This window comes from Cydia fagiglandana, chromosome 9, assembly GCF_963556715.1.
Source record: "Cydia fagiglandana chromosome 9, ilCydFagi1.1, whole genome shotgun sequence".
NCBI classification, from domain to species: Eukaryota; Metazoa; Arthropoda; class Insecta; order Lepidoptera; family Tortricidae; genus Cydia; species Cydia fagiglandana.
Genome location: NC_085940.1, coordinates 2,046,342 through 2,065,227, shown reverse-complemented (window position 1 = coordinate 2,065,227; position 18,886 = coordinate 2,046,342). Strand labels below are relative to the sequence as shown.

At 37.5% G+C, this 18,886-nt stretch overlaps 1 protein-coding gene across 1 annotated transcript in view; it reads right to left on the bottom strand.

The window, feature by feature from the left end:
* The window catches only part of LOC134667211 (protein shuttle craft), a 57,083-nt gene that overhangs the window by 19,648 nt on the left and 18,549 nt on the right, over positions 1-18,886 (bottom strand). Inside the window, exon 7 of the mRNA XM_063524539.1 lies at positions 173-377. Within this exon, the coding sequence (XP_063380609.1) occupies positions 173-377 (205 nt within the window). The remainder of the gene's footprint in view (positions 1-172; positions 378-18,886) is intronic.

Here is an 18,886-nt window from a genome sequence, read left to right as displayed (position 1 = left end):
ATGACATTGTAACAGTATTTCGATCAGGTCACGTGTTCGTCTTACGAATTTTCAATCTGTCGAATCTGTCGGTCACGTGACCTGTCGCGAGTTTAACATTTTTTTCCCCATCACAAAAAGTGCACAGCGCCGTTAAAGAAGTTTTCACTTCAAAAAAGTATCGTAGTCGTACTCGGTCCGTCCGCAGGGGCAGGTGAGCACTCTGGCGGGCAGCAGCGCGCAGGGCGCGCAGGGCGGGGCGTGGCAGCGCGCGCGGCACACGTGCGCGCCGCACGCCAGCACGCGCGCGCACGCCGCGCCGCACGACCACGTCGAGGACGACCCCGTGCCCGCGCAGCACGGCACGGAGCGCGACGCCGCGGCTGGGCAGTGGCACACTACAAACAAAACGTGTGTTACAAAAACCCGGCCGAATGCGAGTCGGACTCGCGCACAAAAGGTTTCGTATAGGGAATGCTCCCGGTACTGAGTTTGTATGGCCATAGAATAAATAATAATACTAGGTACAGAAGACTCACTCTCAAAACCAAACGCGTCTATTACGAGCAGCACAGATATAGCCGCTAGGTGGCGACAGCGCCACGCGCGGCTTATGGCTTTCCCAAAAATTAGGGCGGAACGGATGTACTTTTAGCTACCTATAGCAAAGCGACGAAATCGCTGAGCCACCCCAACTAGCAAATCTATGTGCTATAAAAGTTGAGAGCACGTTTTTATTTTCGCTTTTTGGTGCTATAAACGGTGTAAAAACAGTCGAATAAAAGTCCTGTAAGCGTTTACTCAACGCGAAAAGGCGCACTTATACAGACTAGAAGTGTTATAAAAATAGAGTAAGCGCTGTATAAGAAGCAAATCGATGCTGTAAGAGTTGAGTAAAAGTTGATATAAAGCGCTTCTAGTGTTTTAATAGCAACGATAGTGCTTTTATTCGATTATTTGTTCTATAAACATTATCAATTTGCTATTACTCAGTGAAAGTGTTCTATAAAAGCAACCGCACTGCTTTTTCTCGGCAAAAATGTTTCGTAAAAGTAGCCGAATTGCTTTTACTCGGCATTTTAAATGTGTAAGAGTGCAGTAAATGCTTTTATTCAACAAATATGTGCTAAAAACGATCTCAGGTAAGCGATTATATTTCAATTATTTGATTAAGTTTGAGGCCTAATCGTCTTCACGTATCTAATAAAACAAAAAGGTACTTAAGTATTTTTTTACTGCTGTCATCCATGACATTTATTTTTACCGTGATTGTGTACATAAGTTTTTACTGTCTGTAAGTACACGTAATACAGTAAAACCTAGCGCGAAAAATACTTTATTGATAAAACCAAAGGCACTGGTTCATATATATTCATGGGCCGCCTATTTTCTTAAATTTCAATAAAAAAATATTAATTAAAATAAGTAAAAATTTGCTTACACGATCTAGTTTCTGTTATATCTCATTAATTCGACTATAAGTCGAGTAACTGCGTTTACTGCTACACTTATAGCACATGTTGTCGCCATGTTTATGGATTTATAGTCCGGTGGCCGACTGCATGAAACCCTACCTGATAAAAAAATAGAATAATCCTACTCTGTGGGGGTAGCTGACTTTTAGCAGCTTCAACTGCTCTTGGTCGTCCGTGGCTTAACTTGGCAAATTTTGCGCAAATAGCAAAAAAGTGGTACAAATATTCATCAAAAAAACAAAAGTGGTCAGCTACATCCTGTGTTGGCAGGTTCCTGTGTCCGACCGAATTTGTGGTACCACGTGAGCTACAATTTACTTCATCGAAAAATAGAATGTCACTTGTATGGTAGGATTGCTGCCATTCACATTTTTCTTAATGCAGACGGACTGCAAAAGCTATCAGGCTAAGGTGAGGCCGACCAACACATACGTCAACAAATTTAATGTAGGTATTACAATCAGTTTTTTTCATTCTATTTTTCGATGAGGTAAATTGTAGTTGTCACGTGGTACCACAAATTCGGTCGAACACAGGAACCTGCCAACACAGGATGTAGCTGACCACTTTTGTTTTGCTGTCCTCAAAGGCAGCTATCCTACCCTGCAAGTTTCATTCTATTATGTTTTTTTTTTGATGAATTTTTGTGCCACTATTTTGCCATTTACGCAAAATTTGCGAAATTAAGCCGCGGCCGACCAAGAACAGTTGATGCTACTAAAAGTCAGCTACCCCTACAGAGTAGGATTTTTTATTTTTTTATCAGGTAGGGTTTCATGCAGTTGGCCACCGGACTATATTGAAACGTACAACATGGCCATGCCCTCCCATCTCGAAGGGCTTATAATTATTTTCAAATCGATATCATAGATGGCGCTATATGTCACGATCGACCATTACGAAATATTTATCCTACAGATTAAGTGATATTTAAGTTTCATCTGTGGTGTCATTAATTAAAAACATTATAAATTAAATACAAGCATCAATAAAAACACGAAATCAATGCATTATTTTAGAAAGTTATAAAATACAACTTTCTACAACTATATTACGATCGTCTACGACATGAGCAACAGCACGCGACAGTTATGAGGCTAGCCAAATAATATTGAATATCGTCACTAGATGGAGCCACCACGATTCCGGTATGTTCTACATCATCAAAACGGGACGAGTGTGTGCGTTCCGTTCCATCCATATATCCTGCGTTTTGTTTCTCGTAGTAAGACATGATGTGATGTTTGATTTCAAACAATTACATATAAGTTATAAATTACGAAAATGACCACAAAATGTAAAAAAGTGACCGGTGAATACAAATAATCTAAATGGGTGTTTTAAAGCCTACTTTCATCAGGCCTACCTGATGTTAAAATACAAATTAAAAACGCAAAGCGCGATGTCTTTCACTACTGCATTATCAAAACGCGTGAATACTTTGTTTGTAAACAGAATCCAAGTTTTCAGTTGCTCAACTTGCTGGTTTCCGAGTCGAACGCGCACCTTAATTTTTTATTTACTAGTTTCCCTTAATCTCAAACAACGACTTGGCTTTCAAACGGACTTTTTACGGACGTTCCATATACGCGACTGGCAATTAATAGGACTCCGACAATTACTGCAATCACGACGACCTGGCTTGGATTTGGACTCTCGAAAATTCGCGACGATTTGTATACGCCGGCTGCTGGAGAACAATGCCACCCACGTGTTCCTATTACCAATGTAAGGCCATGATCGGTCAGAAGCCGATGTTCCACTTCCCAACTGGCGACAGTGCTCGATTGCAAACTTGGATTGACAATTGTGGTAAGTTTTTACTATTTTCTTAAATTTATCTTTCCTACAACCAATTCTAATTACTTTTAAAAGTGTTTACAGTTTAGGGACGACTCACGCTAGAGCGGGCCGTGCCCGGACCTGGGCGTCCGACATGTAATTTTTTATGACGGCTGATCGGTGATCGCGTGATCCTTTCCATAATAAACGAAGCTCCGGCTCGGACACGGCCCGGTCTAACGTGAGTCATCCTTTACGCTGTATTGACAACGTACAGTACGTCAGTACATATTAGTCATTGATATAGAATATACCTACCTAAACTGATATTGTTTTCATAAAAATATATTGAGAACCGTTTCAACTGTTATCTAACCCAATATCAGTTATTTTGACAGAATATGCCCGATCTGATTACTATTCACATAGGTAGTAAAATGTGTAATTTGCCCCAGATAGAACACTAGCTGTAAAAGTTCATGAAAAAATAAACTAGGGAATAAAGTTTAATGCAGTAATATTTTGTCACCAACATTTTGACCCATCCAGAATTACTTACATCATAACATAATGTAGGTATAGATAAATATTATAGGACATTTCTACACAAATTTACTAAGCCCTACACGGTAAGCTCTAAAAAGCTTGTGTTGAGGGTATGCAGACATTGATGTATAAAATATATAAATATTTAGATACATAGATGTCTAATAAATAAATAAACAATAGAAAACAACCATAACTCAGGAACAAATATATGCTTTATCACAAGTAAATGCCCTTACCGGGATTTGAACCTAGTACCATCAGCTTCATAGGCAGGGTCACTACCCATTAGGCCAGACTGGGTGGCTGAATGATATTAATATATACAGGTACATATATATCTAGGTACAGTACCTAAGTAGATAGGTATATAATACTTCAGTTATTTTATGGACCACAAGTATGGAAAAATGGAAATATGTATTATAATTTATTGTGTAACAGGTAATAAATACTACAGAGATACAGAGACAAATAATGTTAGTATTGTGTATTGTTGTGTAGATGCCAATTAAAAGGTGTTCTAGTCCATTACATTTTGAAATTTTTCTTTTGTCTTGGAAAATATCAAGTAAGTAGTTGAATTATGAGCAGTTTGACTTTAAGTATGAAACATAGGTCAACACATGAATAGATGTTTAGGAAATCATGTTTTCCAAATACATACATAGTTTAACAAGCATCAAACCTTTACTGTTAAATTTAAATATTACATATTTTAAAAATAAAATTTGATGTAGCGGCTTTATGTGGATATTATGTACATTTGGCAACTAATTCCATCTATTGGCATAGGTACTTACTAGTTTTGATGAAAGTGACTTCCTACTGATTTGCCAATCCAGAAGGGAAACTAGGCTTTATTGGGATTAGTCTGATTCTCATAATGTAGTTGATTTTGTAGTAAAAAATTGTTTATGTACTTTATTTGACATGTAATATATTATGTTTTATGAATAAATCTTCTTCTTCCTCGCGTCATCCCGGCATTTCGCCACGGCTCATGAGAGCCTGGGGTCCGCTTGTCAACTAATCCCATGATTTAACGTAGGCACTAATTTTTACGAAAGCGACTGCCATCTGACCTTCCAACCCAGAGGGTAAATTAGGCCTTATTGGGATTAGTCCGGTTTCCTCACGATGTTTTCCTTCACCGAAAAGCGACTGGTAAATATCAAATGATATTTCGTACTTAAGTCAGGGGTGCGAAACTCCTGAGATCGGTCAAACTCGGCTCCGCTCGGCTCAGCATTGCTCCGAGCAATTATTAGGGTTGGCACCACTTGACTACCTTCTGCGTGCACGACCACAGATAAGATAATCACTTGAATTTTGACAACCCTAAATAGCCGAAAGGGATAGTGTCATATATTAGAAAGGGATAGCATGATTCGACCCTGAACCGCTGTCAAACTTCGGTTTTGTAGGAAGTTTCCTTTCTGTATGGTAGTACTATTATTTATTCTGTGCTTAAGTTCCGAAAAACTCATTGGTACGAGCCGGGGTTTGAACCCGCGACCTCCAGATTGCAAGTCGCACGCTCTCACCGCTAGGCCACCAGCGCTTATGAATAAATATACGATTATAATATGAGTCCTTCAACGAAGAGCCACTTACATAGATTCCAAAAAACTCATTGGTACAAGGTGGTACAAGCCGGCACAGATCATATAATACTAGTTTGTTTGAACCTGCAATCTTCGGTTTGAAAATTGCACACTCTTACTTACCGCTTGGGTACCAGCAGTTATGTGCAAATAACTAATATAATATAGGCATATTATATTTTTATATTAATATTGACATATACCAGTTAAAAAAAATCTTGTAATTTAATAACTCCTATCTCTGTTGCTATTTGACACAAGGTTTGCCTAGCATAAGTAGTAAAATCTTTAATACAAGCTTTTATTTAGTTTCAACTGTCCCATTGCTGTCTGTGTAGTGTAAAGAGACGTCTGTAATCAAATCTTGCAAGTTAGGCCCACTTCCCGGTTACCAATGATGCTGAAAATTTGCATACATATGTAAGATGGATGACAATGTAAATAATATTATGATACTATCGAGCTGATCTGATGATGGAGACAGGAGTTGGCTAATGGAACTCTGTGTTATAACAATGCAACCTAATTGTGTTTGGAGTTGTTAGAATTGTCTCGATGAATATTAATTGTCTGTGGAAATAAACTGTACCTGGAGTTGATGATAAAAGTTTCTATCAAATATATGTATTTTTTTAAATATCTTAATTGTGTGATAGATAAAGTTCAAATAAATAACATAGGTTGTTCAATATCGGGGGGCACGGCAGTGCCCCCGCCAAGTCGAGCGCGAAGCACACACTGCCGTACCATCCTTTACTGGCACCATTTCGCCGCATTTTCAGACCCCTATTTGAGAACCTCTGGATAAGACCAGAACGCAGAAATTTTGGTCATCCAGTAAGCTATAATCACATACTTAAAATCCAAAATTTCAAGTCTGTAGGTCATTTAGTTCCGAAGTTAAGCGAAAGCAAAGTTTCGCATTTATGAAACTCACTCATGATCATCAGAATAGAACTAGTACTTCCCATAAACTCAGAGAGCTGAAATTTGGTACAGAGTTAGGGTTAAATGGCCACATAAAGGGAAAACCTAAAAATATTGCAATATCAGTCACGTTTTAAAGATCTAAGAACTGCATCAGTAAGTTTGTAATCCCATATAAATATATGATATTACAAAGTTACTGTTGCAGTTCCTACAAATAGTAGGTAAAGTAAAGTAAAGGTACACTACGATGTACGATGTGAGTATGAATGAAGATATGTTTAGTTATGATATGTGTATACATAGTATGGGTATGAGTACCCGAAAAGAAGGACTGCCTACAAAAAGAGATGAGATCCCATCAAAAACATTACATGTAAAAAGGTGCAAGTCTCGCAACGCTTTTACTACAAAAAAGTTTTGAGATGTAATGTGAAACCAAGTCGGTTATTTTAATCAGTGCCAGGGGGTTTCTACAAAAAGAAGTGAAATCCCACCAAAAACATTCTGTAAAAAACTAGCCAAGTCTCGATGGAGCTGCTTGTTTATCTCTAAAAAGTAATGAAATCTAGACAAAGTCGTGCCAAGTCTAAGGTTCCTTACTGCGATTTCTTTATTATTATAGTTAATGTTGTGTGACTTGGCCGTTGAAGGATACACAAGGGTACAAAACCAGGTGCTCCATGACACCATTGCACCAAAAAGAAGTGTTTGTTTCAGGCTCGCCCATACATAAGTATTATTGAAATACGCAGCTTTATCAAGCCTACAATTGACTGGTTATTGAATCAACGTTTTCCAAGTGGCAATTTTCCATCGTCAATGGGTAGCGGTGCTGGCGACAGATTGGTGCAATGGTGTCATGGAGCACCTGGTTTTGTACCCTTGTGTACCCTTCAACGGCCAAGTCACACAATATTAACTATAATAATAAAGAAATCGCAGTAAGGAACCTTAGACTTGGCACGACTTTGTCTAGATTTCATTACTTTTTAGAGATAAACAAGCAGCTCCATCGAGACTTGGCTAGTTTTTTACAGAATGTTTTTGGTGGGATCACCATTACCAAAAAAATAACAGTTATTCTAAATCAATATTAAATATGATGTAAGAATAAAATATACAGGGTGGCTAAAAAATAACTGCATTCCTGTTGCCAGTGAGGTTTTGGGATTATACTGAGCAACTTTCACTGTGGGACCAACCCCGAAATCGCGAAAAAAATTTGGCTGTTTCATACATTTTGGTTGGTCCATTTACCATGAGAGGGTACATTTTTTGGTTTAGGCGGATTAATGTCACTTTCTTAGGAGGTCACTTTCGAGTTAGGTCACGTTCTGAGAACGTCACTTTTTTAGGACGCCACATGCTGATAAGGGGTCATCCATTAATTACGTCACACGAATTTCTAGGTTTTTTTACCCCCCCCCCCCCTTGTCACATTTGGCCAACCCCTCCCCCCTAGTGTGACGTCACATTTTTTCTACGAAATCGCCAAATCGAATTAAGTAAGTTCCTAAGTATTATTAATATTTTATCAAAATATTTTTGACGATATAAATATTAGTAATTTTATAACCCAAAACTGCTTAGGGGTCATCCATTAATTACATCACATGTTTAGGGGGAGGGAGGGGGTAAAGAAAATGTGACATATTGTGACATGGGGGAGGGGGGAGACACAAACTTTGTGACGTCACTTTAACTTCATCAGTAACCGAACATTTATTGAAATTATTTTATTCGCTGTACTATTTTCGCGTGTCTATTTTCCGCAAAACGGAGTCCATTCAAAAAACCAAAAAACCTAGAAATTCGTGTGACGTAATTAATGGATGACCCCTTAGGAAAGAAAATTAAAAGAATAAAAACGATTATCGTTTTAAAAACTTGTTATTTAAATGTACAGTGAATAAAATAATTAAAAAAAAAAATTTCGGTTACTGATGAAGTTAAAGTGACGTCACAAAGTTTGTGTCTCCCCCCTCCCCCATGTCACAATATGTCACATTTTCTTGACCCCCTCCCTCCCCCTAAACGTGTGACGTAATTAATGGATGACCCCTAACGCCTCTTTCTGAGGACGTCAATTTCTGAGTACGTCACTTTCTTCCTACTAAGATTTAAGCGTATGTAAAATGAAAATTAAAAAATGTTTGCTGTGTTAAACAGTACAATTTGAATACAATTACACTTGAGTCCTCCTTGTAAGTATATGTATACCTACCTGTATCAGGAGAACCCGCTCTGTATTAATGTATGTATGTACGTATGTATACCTGCACGAACAATGGAATTACCAGCAATCAGCTGTACGGCATACGGTCGTTTTTATGTATGACATATACCTTGGATCAGGATGTTTATTTTCAGTGGTTAATTGAAGGGAAATACGGATCTATTAGACGATAGCGGGAAAATGTCTTAAGCACTCTTAAGGTACCGTTTGGACTTAGAGATGTCACGAATATTCGGCAACTATTCGGTATTCGGCCTATTCGGCCACTTTGCCGAATATTCAGTATTCGGCCGAGTACGGAATATCTGTTGCACCTACCTAAAAAGAAAAAATATAACCAAAAACGAAGTATATTTAATATTAAAAATGTAGGTACCTACTTTTGGAAAGTAACTAAATATAAAGGCATGTTTTTGAGCATTTGTTGATTACAAAATATGTTATTTTTATCATGGGTCTAATTTGTTTTGATTCTTAACTACATTCATTAATTCTGTTAGATATAAAAATATATCTAAGCAAACGTTGTGCTTTGTTGGAGAACAGTTTTCATAATAATTGTGACTCAAAATGTTCGCTTGTCATGCCGAATATTCGGTCGCCGAATATTCGGTATTCGGCCGAGAGTGGAGCCGAATATTCGGTATTCGGCCAAATTCTCTATTCGGGGCATCTCTAGTTTGGACACAAACTGCACCAGCTGCCACAAATGTCAAAAATCCGGGTAGCAACATCGATATGTCACCCTGTATGTCATACATAAAAGTGGCCTTATGCCTTACTACAGCTAACATGATTATTTATTGTTCGTGCTTAAATCTTACTACGAAAAAAAGTGACGTAGGTACTCAAAAAGTGACGTCCTCAGAAAGTGGTGTTCTCAGAAAGTGACGTGCTCAGAATATGACGACCTCAGAAAGTGACTAACTCAGAATGTGACGTCCTAAGCAAGTGACGATTTCAGAAAGTGACCTAACTCGAAAGTGACCTCCTAAGAAAGTGGTATACTCCGTCACACCTCGGACACTGGCGAACAAATGTATGAAATAAACGCGTTAGCCTAAGCTCGTGTAGGTGAACGCGTACCATGCTTGTGTGAGTGAGATAGACGTGCTAGGGTTCTCGCCATTTTGTTGTCAAGTTCGATGACCTCAATGACTCAAAACTCATTGCGCGAATTATGAAAAAATAAGAATCGTATTATGCTGTAAGGTGGGTATCTAAGCTCGATATATACAATAGTTAGGTACCTATTTTGAATCAGTATAAATAAACGAAGTACCTAACAAAATTTTTGTAAGGAAATTCAGGCCACCAAAATATTACGTAAGTTGAAAACATGATTTTTTGTTCTTTGTGTTGTTTTCAGTGTGATCTGATAGGTTTTGTAAATATTTATTTAATATTTGAATATTTTACGTGGCCTCCGCTCTGCGCACCGCGTCGTCGCTCGTCGCGTCCTTGCCAGCCGGTAACGGCTCGGCCACGACATCGAGCGACTTGCGACGGCGGGAGCGATTACGATAACCATAGGTTGGAGCGAAAGGTCCGATCGCTGTGTCACGCTCCAACCTATGGTTATCGCTCCCGCCGTCGCAAGTCGCTCGATGTCGTGGCCGAGCCGTAGCTGTGAGGTAACCGAGAGCGGGTGGGCGGCACTTTCAACGGGAGGCAGGGAGTGTCCATACTGTACGTTAGTACTCTTTATTATTAGTAGGGTCCGTAAGGAACATAAATGTATGGAAGTGCATGCAGTTTAGTCTCAGGCGATGCCGCTTGGCACGATTGTTCCTTAGGTCAAACAAAGTTGATCTGGCCCGGTAGCCAGGAGATCGTACCATGGAGACCCCCCAAGAAGGGGGGAGGGGGGGAAGGGTCGGCTCCCCAGGTCCAATCTATGCTATATTCCTTCCTAGTCTTAGCAACTAGGGCAAGTTATATATCATTTTCGTATAACTTTGGGACGAGGAATTCATTTTTGAAATAATTATTATACCTTTCCATACAAAAAATATATTTTCGTACAAAAAATGAAAATGTTAAGTATTTTTTGTGATAATTTTGGATGTTACAATCACAGTGTGGCGATTTGCACTAAATAAAAAATTGGACGATGTAACCCATGTATTCTTTATTCTGGAAAATATCACTTTATAGTAGGCATTCATACATTTTTTTGTAATAAAAAAATAATTTATAGCGCGTGGCGGTAACGATTTTCATACAAATGGAACTATGCCCAAAATCAAAGATTAAAAATGTTTACTAAAACACTGAATTTGACATTTCAAAAGTTTAAATATAATGTTTTAATAATTTTTCCATGTTTTAATAATTTTTCCAGGGGGGGATTTGAGGGGGGAGAAAGTTTGTATGGAAGAAAAATAAAAACAACAAATTTGTACCAAAAAAGGGCAAAAACGCATGGAAAAATTATTAAAACATTCTATTTAAACTTTTAAAATATCAAATTCAGTGTTTTAGTAAACATTTTTAATCTTTGACTTTGGGCATAGTTCGATTTGTATGGAAATCGTTACCGCCACGCGCTATAAATTATTTTTTATTACAAAAAAATGCATGAATGCCTACTATAAAGTGATATTTTCCAGAATAAAGAATACATGGGCTACATCGTACAATTTTTTATTTAGTGCAAATAGCCACACTGTGATTGTAACATCCAAAATTGTCACAAAAAATGACATAACATTTTCATGTTTTGTACAAAAATCATTTTTTTTTGTATGGAAAGGCATAATAATTATTTCAAAAATGAATTCCTCGTCCCTAATTTATACGAAAATGATGTATAACTTGCCCTAGTTGCTAAGACTAGGAAAGAATATAGCATAGATTGGACCTGGGGAGCCGACTCTTTCACCCCCCCTTTTTGGGGGGTCTGCATGGTACGATCTCCTGGCTACCGGGCCAGATCAACTTTGTTTGACCTAAGGAACAATCGTGCCAAGCGGCATCGCCTGAGACTAAAGTGCATGCTAAATGACCTTACTGACCCTACTATTATACTGTGACTCCGTATAAATCGAATGCAGTTATTTTTAGCCACCGTGTATATGCCGACGGCAGATCGTAAAATCGGGCATATCAAGATATTCCTAGGCAGATCATGAAAGGCCGCCATTTCGTGATCTGCCTAATAGCGAACACTAAGCCATATCATGCAAACCTCAAGGAGTACTACTACTAGGCAAATTATGAAACGCCAGCACGAATCCGTAAAATAATTACAATACAAGTGCGAAAAGTAGATAACTTGCAACGTGTGGTGATACATTAAATCAACGAGTTTGCGAAAGTATTTAATTATTTAAAAATAATAACTGCATTAATTGATGAAAAACAAATAATTTTTGACTATTTTTTTTATAAATTTGTTAAAAATAATATACATTTAAATTGTGTATATGACAACGGTTTCACTCACTTGAATTTTTAGTCGCTATTGGCGACATGTTTCGGGCCCGTCGGGGGTCCTTCCTCAGGCTCAATCAAAATCAAGTCAAATTCAAGTGAGTGAAACCGTTGTCATATACACAATTTAAAATATGTCTCACGAAAGTTTAATATCGATTAATATACATTTCATAAATTTCAGGTAACATGACCATTGCCCACTTGTCTCGAAATGCTCTTCGACGCAAATATATCTGCATTGATCATTTCGAAAAGCGGTTCATTCAAAAGGAAGATGGTATACGTAAAAGATTGAATAAGTTAGCCGTACCTGTCCATTACAAAGCAGATCAATCGACAGAGAACTTCCCAGACTCACCAGTTGCATCAACATCAGAGGGTATGTGATTATTGTGATTACAGGTGACAATCTATTTCCAACGACAGCTGCACTACTGTTCATTTTACTATGGAAATTGACAATGACAGCGACGCGTTCAGTACCTACTGGTAGTGCAGCTGCGGTTAGAAATGGAATGTTACCATACCTATGATTATTCAGTGTCTTTGGTGATGTGAAAAAAGATACCCGAAATTTGGGAACTTCAGTGTACACGGTAGGCCCTCGGCTTACTATTTAGTAGGTACATCATTGAAAAGAACCTTGTCCCGATTTGGGCCATGGTGCGTCCATTAATGAATCGCAAACTAACGGATAGGGGTTTACTAGTAAATTCATGGAAAAATAGTTTCATTGTTAATCGAAGTGGGCACTGGGCATATAATTATAGGCAACCCAACACTGGTGCCTTAATTGACGTTAATAAGTAAGTACTGGATACTGTCAAAACTTAATAAAATATGTCTCCCATTAAGTTCATGGAGGTTTTATTGGTTGTGTTAGATGCCTTGCATACCTTTGTTACCAAATAATGTGCTGTTTGGCCTGGTAGCAACGAGATCGTACCGTGTACCAAAAAGGAGGAGAGAGGGGAAACGGTCGGGTCCCCAGGTCCAATCTGTGCTATATTTCTTCATGCTCTTAGCAACTAGGTCAAGTTATATATCGGTTTTGTATAATTTAGGGACGAAGAGTTCATTTTTAAATTAATTGTTTTACCTTTTCATACAAATAAACTGATTTTTGCACAATAAATGAAAACTTTATGTATTTTTTAGCTCATATAAGTATTCCTCATTCTAAAAAGTATCACTTGAAGATAGGCACTCATATATTTCCATTTAAATTGAATTATGGCCAAAGTCAGACATTAAAAATGTTTAAAGAAAAACTGAATCCCATTGAATTGACCCATTTCCACAGTTATATTTCATGAATAACTATCGCGGTTCGTTACAATATTATGTACCTACCTATTTTCTTTTTCTAGGCCAAGAACCGACAGAATTTAAAGTATTAACACCAAAAAAAGTTTACCCTGGTGTTAAAAAACGTGAACAAAATGAGGAGGAAGGCGATTTATATGACACAGAATTATTTACGACACCGAAAAAACGCAAGCGACCAGCCGATAGCGACACACCGAATTGTAAAAGATTAAAAACTGTTATTGAAGATACGAAAAAAATGTTGAAGAAGGAAAGAATGAAGTATAGAAGATTGCAGAAAAAAATCCTGAATAAGAAATTCATAAATTTAAGTACTACTAAGTTTAAAAGTGATGCATCGAAGGTGTTGACGCAGATGCAGTTAAGAAAAAGTAATAAGCAACAGTGGACAGAGGCCGAAAAAAAATTTTGTATGTCACTTTTTTACAAATCCCCAGCCGCATATAATCATTTGAGAAACCAAGGTGTAGTACTAGCTGCTCCGACCACCATCCAGAACTGGTTACAAGCCACCGATTGTTTACCCGGACTAAACGATGATATATTTGAAAATATTAGGAATAAGTTTGCTGATTCATCAATTAAAGACAAAGCATGCACTGTATGTTTCGATGAAATGAGCATTAAGGTTGATTTAGATTATACAATGAAATTTGATATGATTGAAGGTTTTGAAGATTTTGGTGAAGGTGACCGTTCCCCCAAAGTTGCCCAGCATGCACTGGTGTTTGTTGCCAGAGGAATTTACACTAAATGGAAAATCCCTCTGGCATATTTTCTCTCGAACAAACCCGTTGCTGCTGATATTTTGATTAATTTGATTAGATCTGTAATTAATAAATTGTTTCAATGTGGGCTGTTGCCAAAAGTCGTGGTGTGTGACCAAGCCACCACAAACGTAAAGGCAATTAAAACTTTGGGGGCAACTAAAGACGATCCTTTCTTTTTTATTGATGATCACAAGATTTTTGCAATTAATGATGTGCCTCATTTGATTAAAAATATAAGAAATAATTTGATTGACAATAATTTTGATTTAAATGGAAATGAAATTTCATTTAAAGATATAATTGAGGTGTACAATATTGATAAAAATAATAAAAGTAAATCATTAAGAAAATTAACCCCGGTGCATCTTAAACCGAATAACTTTCAAAAGATGAAAGTTAAACTTGCGACTCAAGTTCTGAGTCACTCGGTCGGTGCAGCGATAATCACGGCAATAGATAGCGGAGAACTGAAAAGCGACACGGCAAACACCACAGCTGATTTTGTAATGCATGTCAATGATTTATTTGATTCATTAAATTCAAAAAATAAATTCGATAAAAATCCATACAAATGCGCTTTAACTAACAATAAAAAATCACGTGTATACGAAATCTTAATTGAAGGGAAAAAAATATTCGCCGATTTGAAAAAAAAGATGATTGGAAAAAATAATTCAATTAAATTGACAACCCCCCCTTGCTTCGAGGGTATGCAGCAAACAATTAATGCCGTTCTTCAGTTCTCCGCCGAAGAATTTTCTGAGGGCACCGAGGTAAATTTTTTAATGACCAATAGATTAAATCAAGACGTGATCGAAAATTTGTTCGGAATTTACAGAATTAGAGGTGGGTGTAATCGAAATCCAACATCAAAAAGTTTAAGAGCTATGTTCCGATCAAATTTACTGAACAATTTAATTAAATTAGAAAATACAAATTGCGAATCAGATAATGACACATTTTTGTCAACCACCAACCAACCGAATACACAACGACTTGAAGGGTCAGAAATAGCGTCTTCAATTTCAACACACCATATTGAAAGCGAAGAAGCTATTGCTGGTCCTTCTAATTCAGGAGCTACCATTTCTGTTTCAGAAATAGTAGCCTCTGAAAACATACCAGGATCCACGAACGAAATAACTTTGGAAACATGTTCGGTTGTATATTTTGCAGGTTGGTTGGGCAAGGTGTGCGTTGAAAAATTTGATTGCTCAATCTGTAAACAAGTATTGCTCAAGAATGAAGTTGATTTATTAGATAAAAGGGAATTATTATTGATTAACAAAACATACAGCAATATGCTTACACCGACGTTAAAATCGCCTACTGATTTCTTGTTACAATTAGTCGATCGACTGCTTACTTTGTTTAATAATAGAATCGACTTCATTCATGAGAGGAACTTGATTACAAATTTGATTAATAATACCGAAATTCCTGATGATTATCACGATGCAACTCATCTTGATTTTTTGATGAGAAAATTATTTCAAGTTAAGATTCACGATTTTTGTAAATCTAAGAAGTCATCATTTGATTCAAAATCTAAAATAAAAATTTTGCAACACAATTAACACAAATAAAGATGATTATAATATAATTGATGATTTTAACATTTAATTTCGCTATCGACCCGTGATGCGACTGTTAACCAACTGCAACTTGCAATGTATATCGTTTTGACAGATCTCATTACATTTATTTATGAGGCGAATTATTGGTAATTAAGGTCTGAATAATCTGTGTATGTGATCCTCGCACCTAAGGTCCTAGATCCTAGAGTTGATTATGCTTGCTGCATGCTGCATGAAAAGGTAAACATAGTACTAGTATTACCTATATGATCTGTGACATAGTATTGCGGTGGAGTAACAACTAGTACTTCACTTAATTCAGAAATAAGGTATAATTCATTTTAAAATTCTAGTTGTATGTAATGGCGAGCAGCTGTTGCACTGTGATAAAATTGCATATGTAGCCTGGGCACATAATTAAATTGCACAGAGGATTATTAACTCGACGGCCATTTTATATCCGAGATTTTATACAAAGAAAAACGCATTTATTTCAGACGAATATGTGTCCATAATGTGTCCATAGTTTGTTAGTAACATGAAAATGCTTAAACAACTATATTAGTGCCTAAACTTAAGTGAAGTGAGTAATAGGTAGGTAAATCATTCGACACCCTTCTTGTGGAAGGATGTGAGAGGTCTGCAATTCTGCTTTTGAGACTGTTGCATATCGCGCCTCATCGTGTGGGGTGATCATTCGCTCGCTGTCTTGGGCATGGACAACTCTGCTGTGCGTCTGTGAAGCGAGGCCCAGTTCCTGACTAGGCCACTGTCCCACCTCCTCGCTACTACGCTCAGGAGGCTGTGACTGATGCAGACTTTGCAAAGCGTCGCGGCACAGCGCGGCAGCCGCAACAGCACCCTGTCCAATGTATTCACCGAGCGAGCTTATAACCCAAATAATGTAATCACATGCTTAAAAGGGATTTTGAGGAAAATTTATTAAATAGCAGGTTGTCTACTCCACGGTTATCTTTGGTTATCAAAAATAAACATAATGTCCTCTCTTAACTTTTTGTTGTTTTTTTATTTAAGTATCTCAATGTTTTATCAATTTACTTATAGGAATATAATTTGTGTTTATTTTTAAGAAATAGAATCACATAGAACCTGACATTAACATGTTTTGCTTTTTTTAGGGTTCCGTACCCAAAGGGTAAAACGAACGTAACAGTTACCAACGGTATGTTTAAATACAAACTTAATAAGGACAATTTAAAACGCTACATTTTAAGGGAGATAATGACTTCGTAAGCGTAATACAAATATAACACAAAAATATTTATTTATAAAAGGCTTGCTACACGGTCGCCGACAAGCCTTCTAACCGTCTGACCTTGGTCTGTCCTTGGACAGTTTTGGTCAAATTTTGTTGGTAACAACCGTCTACACGGTCCGGGACAGACCAAGGCCACGCGGTTTGGGGGCTTGTCGGCGACCGTGTAGCAGGCCTTTAAGTTAAGTCCTCCTTCTCAGCTTATGAAATAATTTACTTTACATTTGTCTGAACTGAAGTTTATCAGAAATGTATGTTAGAATAAAGATATCGTCGTTTTCCAAAGTAAACGTCTCCGGCAGGCTGATTCGCTCATCCCGTGTCGCATGGCACTTGCAGCGTGTAAGTGCCATGATATATTATAATATATCATATATGATGACCATAATTCTCCACATCATCATTCTAAGTAGAAAATAGCACGTTTATGTCCTAGGATATGACCCTGCTATTTTCTTGACTTTAGGGAATGTAAAACAAAATGCGTTGTATAAAAAAATTGTGCGTAAAAACAGGTACTTATCAAATAACCTGTGATCCAGAAACTAGGTCTTGTTTAAATTAATGCTAAATCGTTATCACAGCTAACACCGCAACGACAAAAATGATACTAATTTGTTTCACTGGCAAATTATAAGCGAATTTTTTTTAAGGTTCTTTAAATTCTACCTCTGACACTAATATCTACTAACTACGCAACATGCAATAAGACACGATAGTTATCCAAATTTTCCACGCCGATTATACGCCGGTCAAATTTATCGGCGGCGGCGTGGAAAAATCGTCGGCGGCGGCGGCGCGGCGCACATGTCTAGTTTCTATTGAAGGTAAAAAATGTTAGAAATATTTTGTTGAAATTCGCTGTGCCCCAGTCAATAAAATTGACAATAATCTTTAACTCGGTTTTGGATATTTTCATTAGTAACTTAATAAGCTAATGAAGTGTTACCCCGCGGACTGGGGGCCACTTACCACTCGATTTCGTGTATTTCGTTCAATAATGTCTCCACTACTAGGCATTTAAATTCTACTAATAGAATTGAAAACGAGTGGTCATTACCACTCGATTCCAAATTTCTATCTCTCGTATTTCAAAAATTTGCATTTCACTGTTTTCCACAGACTTTCGAGTGACGAAATCGAGCGATCGAAATTCAAAAATCGGCCCCGTCACCCCTGGACGCAAAAGAGCGAGCGGCATATCAAGGTCATTCATACAATGCGCTCAAACCGTATGTATGTATGAACGGCTTCGATTACGATTTTTTTGTATATCAACCACAACTATATGACCCTACGATTAATTTTCTTTTCGAATTTTTAGTTATTATAAAAGTTAGGAGCATTTAGCTATTTGTATGAAATCTGTTTTTCGCTCCTAATTTTTACAATAATCAAAAATTCGAAAAAAGTCAAACGTAGTGGCATACCTACAAATGTTTTCCATAATGAGGAAAATGGGATCTACGTAACTATGGAGAAGCGGCCGCCCCTTTCCTCTCAATATTGAAGGCCCGACTCTCATTTCAGGTCAGGTCAGGTCATTATACCCCGCGTGGCACCAAGTTTGCCGAACACTGATAATCACGCTAAGATAATTTATTTATTAGTAATTTTACTCCTACGATTTAAAAGAGTACTTTTATTTACTTATTTTTACATAAATACAAGACGCGCTAGTAAAAAGTGGCAACATTTTCTTACTTTGTTTGGTCTTGAATTACGTTTTGCAGTATAGTTTAAAAAATCCAAATGACCTAAACTCTGAAGAAAAAAAAAGGTTTACTGTGTTTTATTTTTTTAATGCAATCATATAGGTAGTTTTTAAAACACGCAAAGCAATAACACCCGTTCCGAATCAAGCTCGTCCAGTCGCCCGGCGAATGCCCGGCGAGAACGGCGAGGCGCGAGGTTAGCACAATGTACTATGGCGCGACTCAG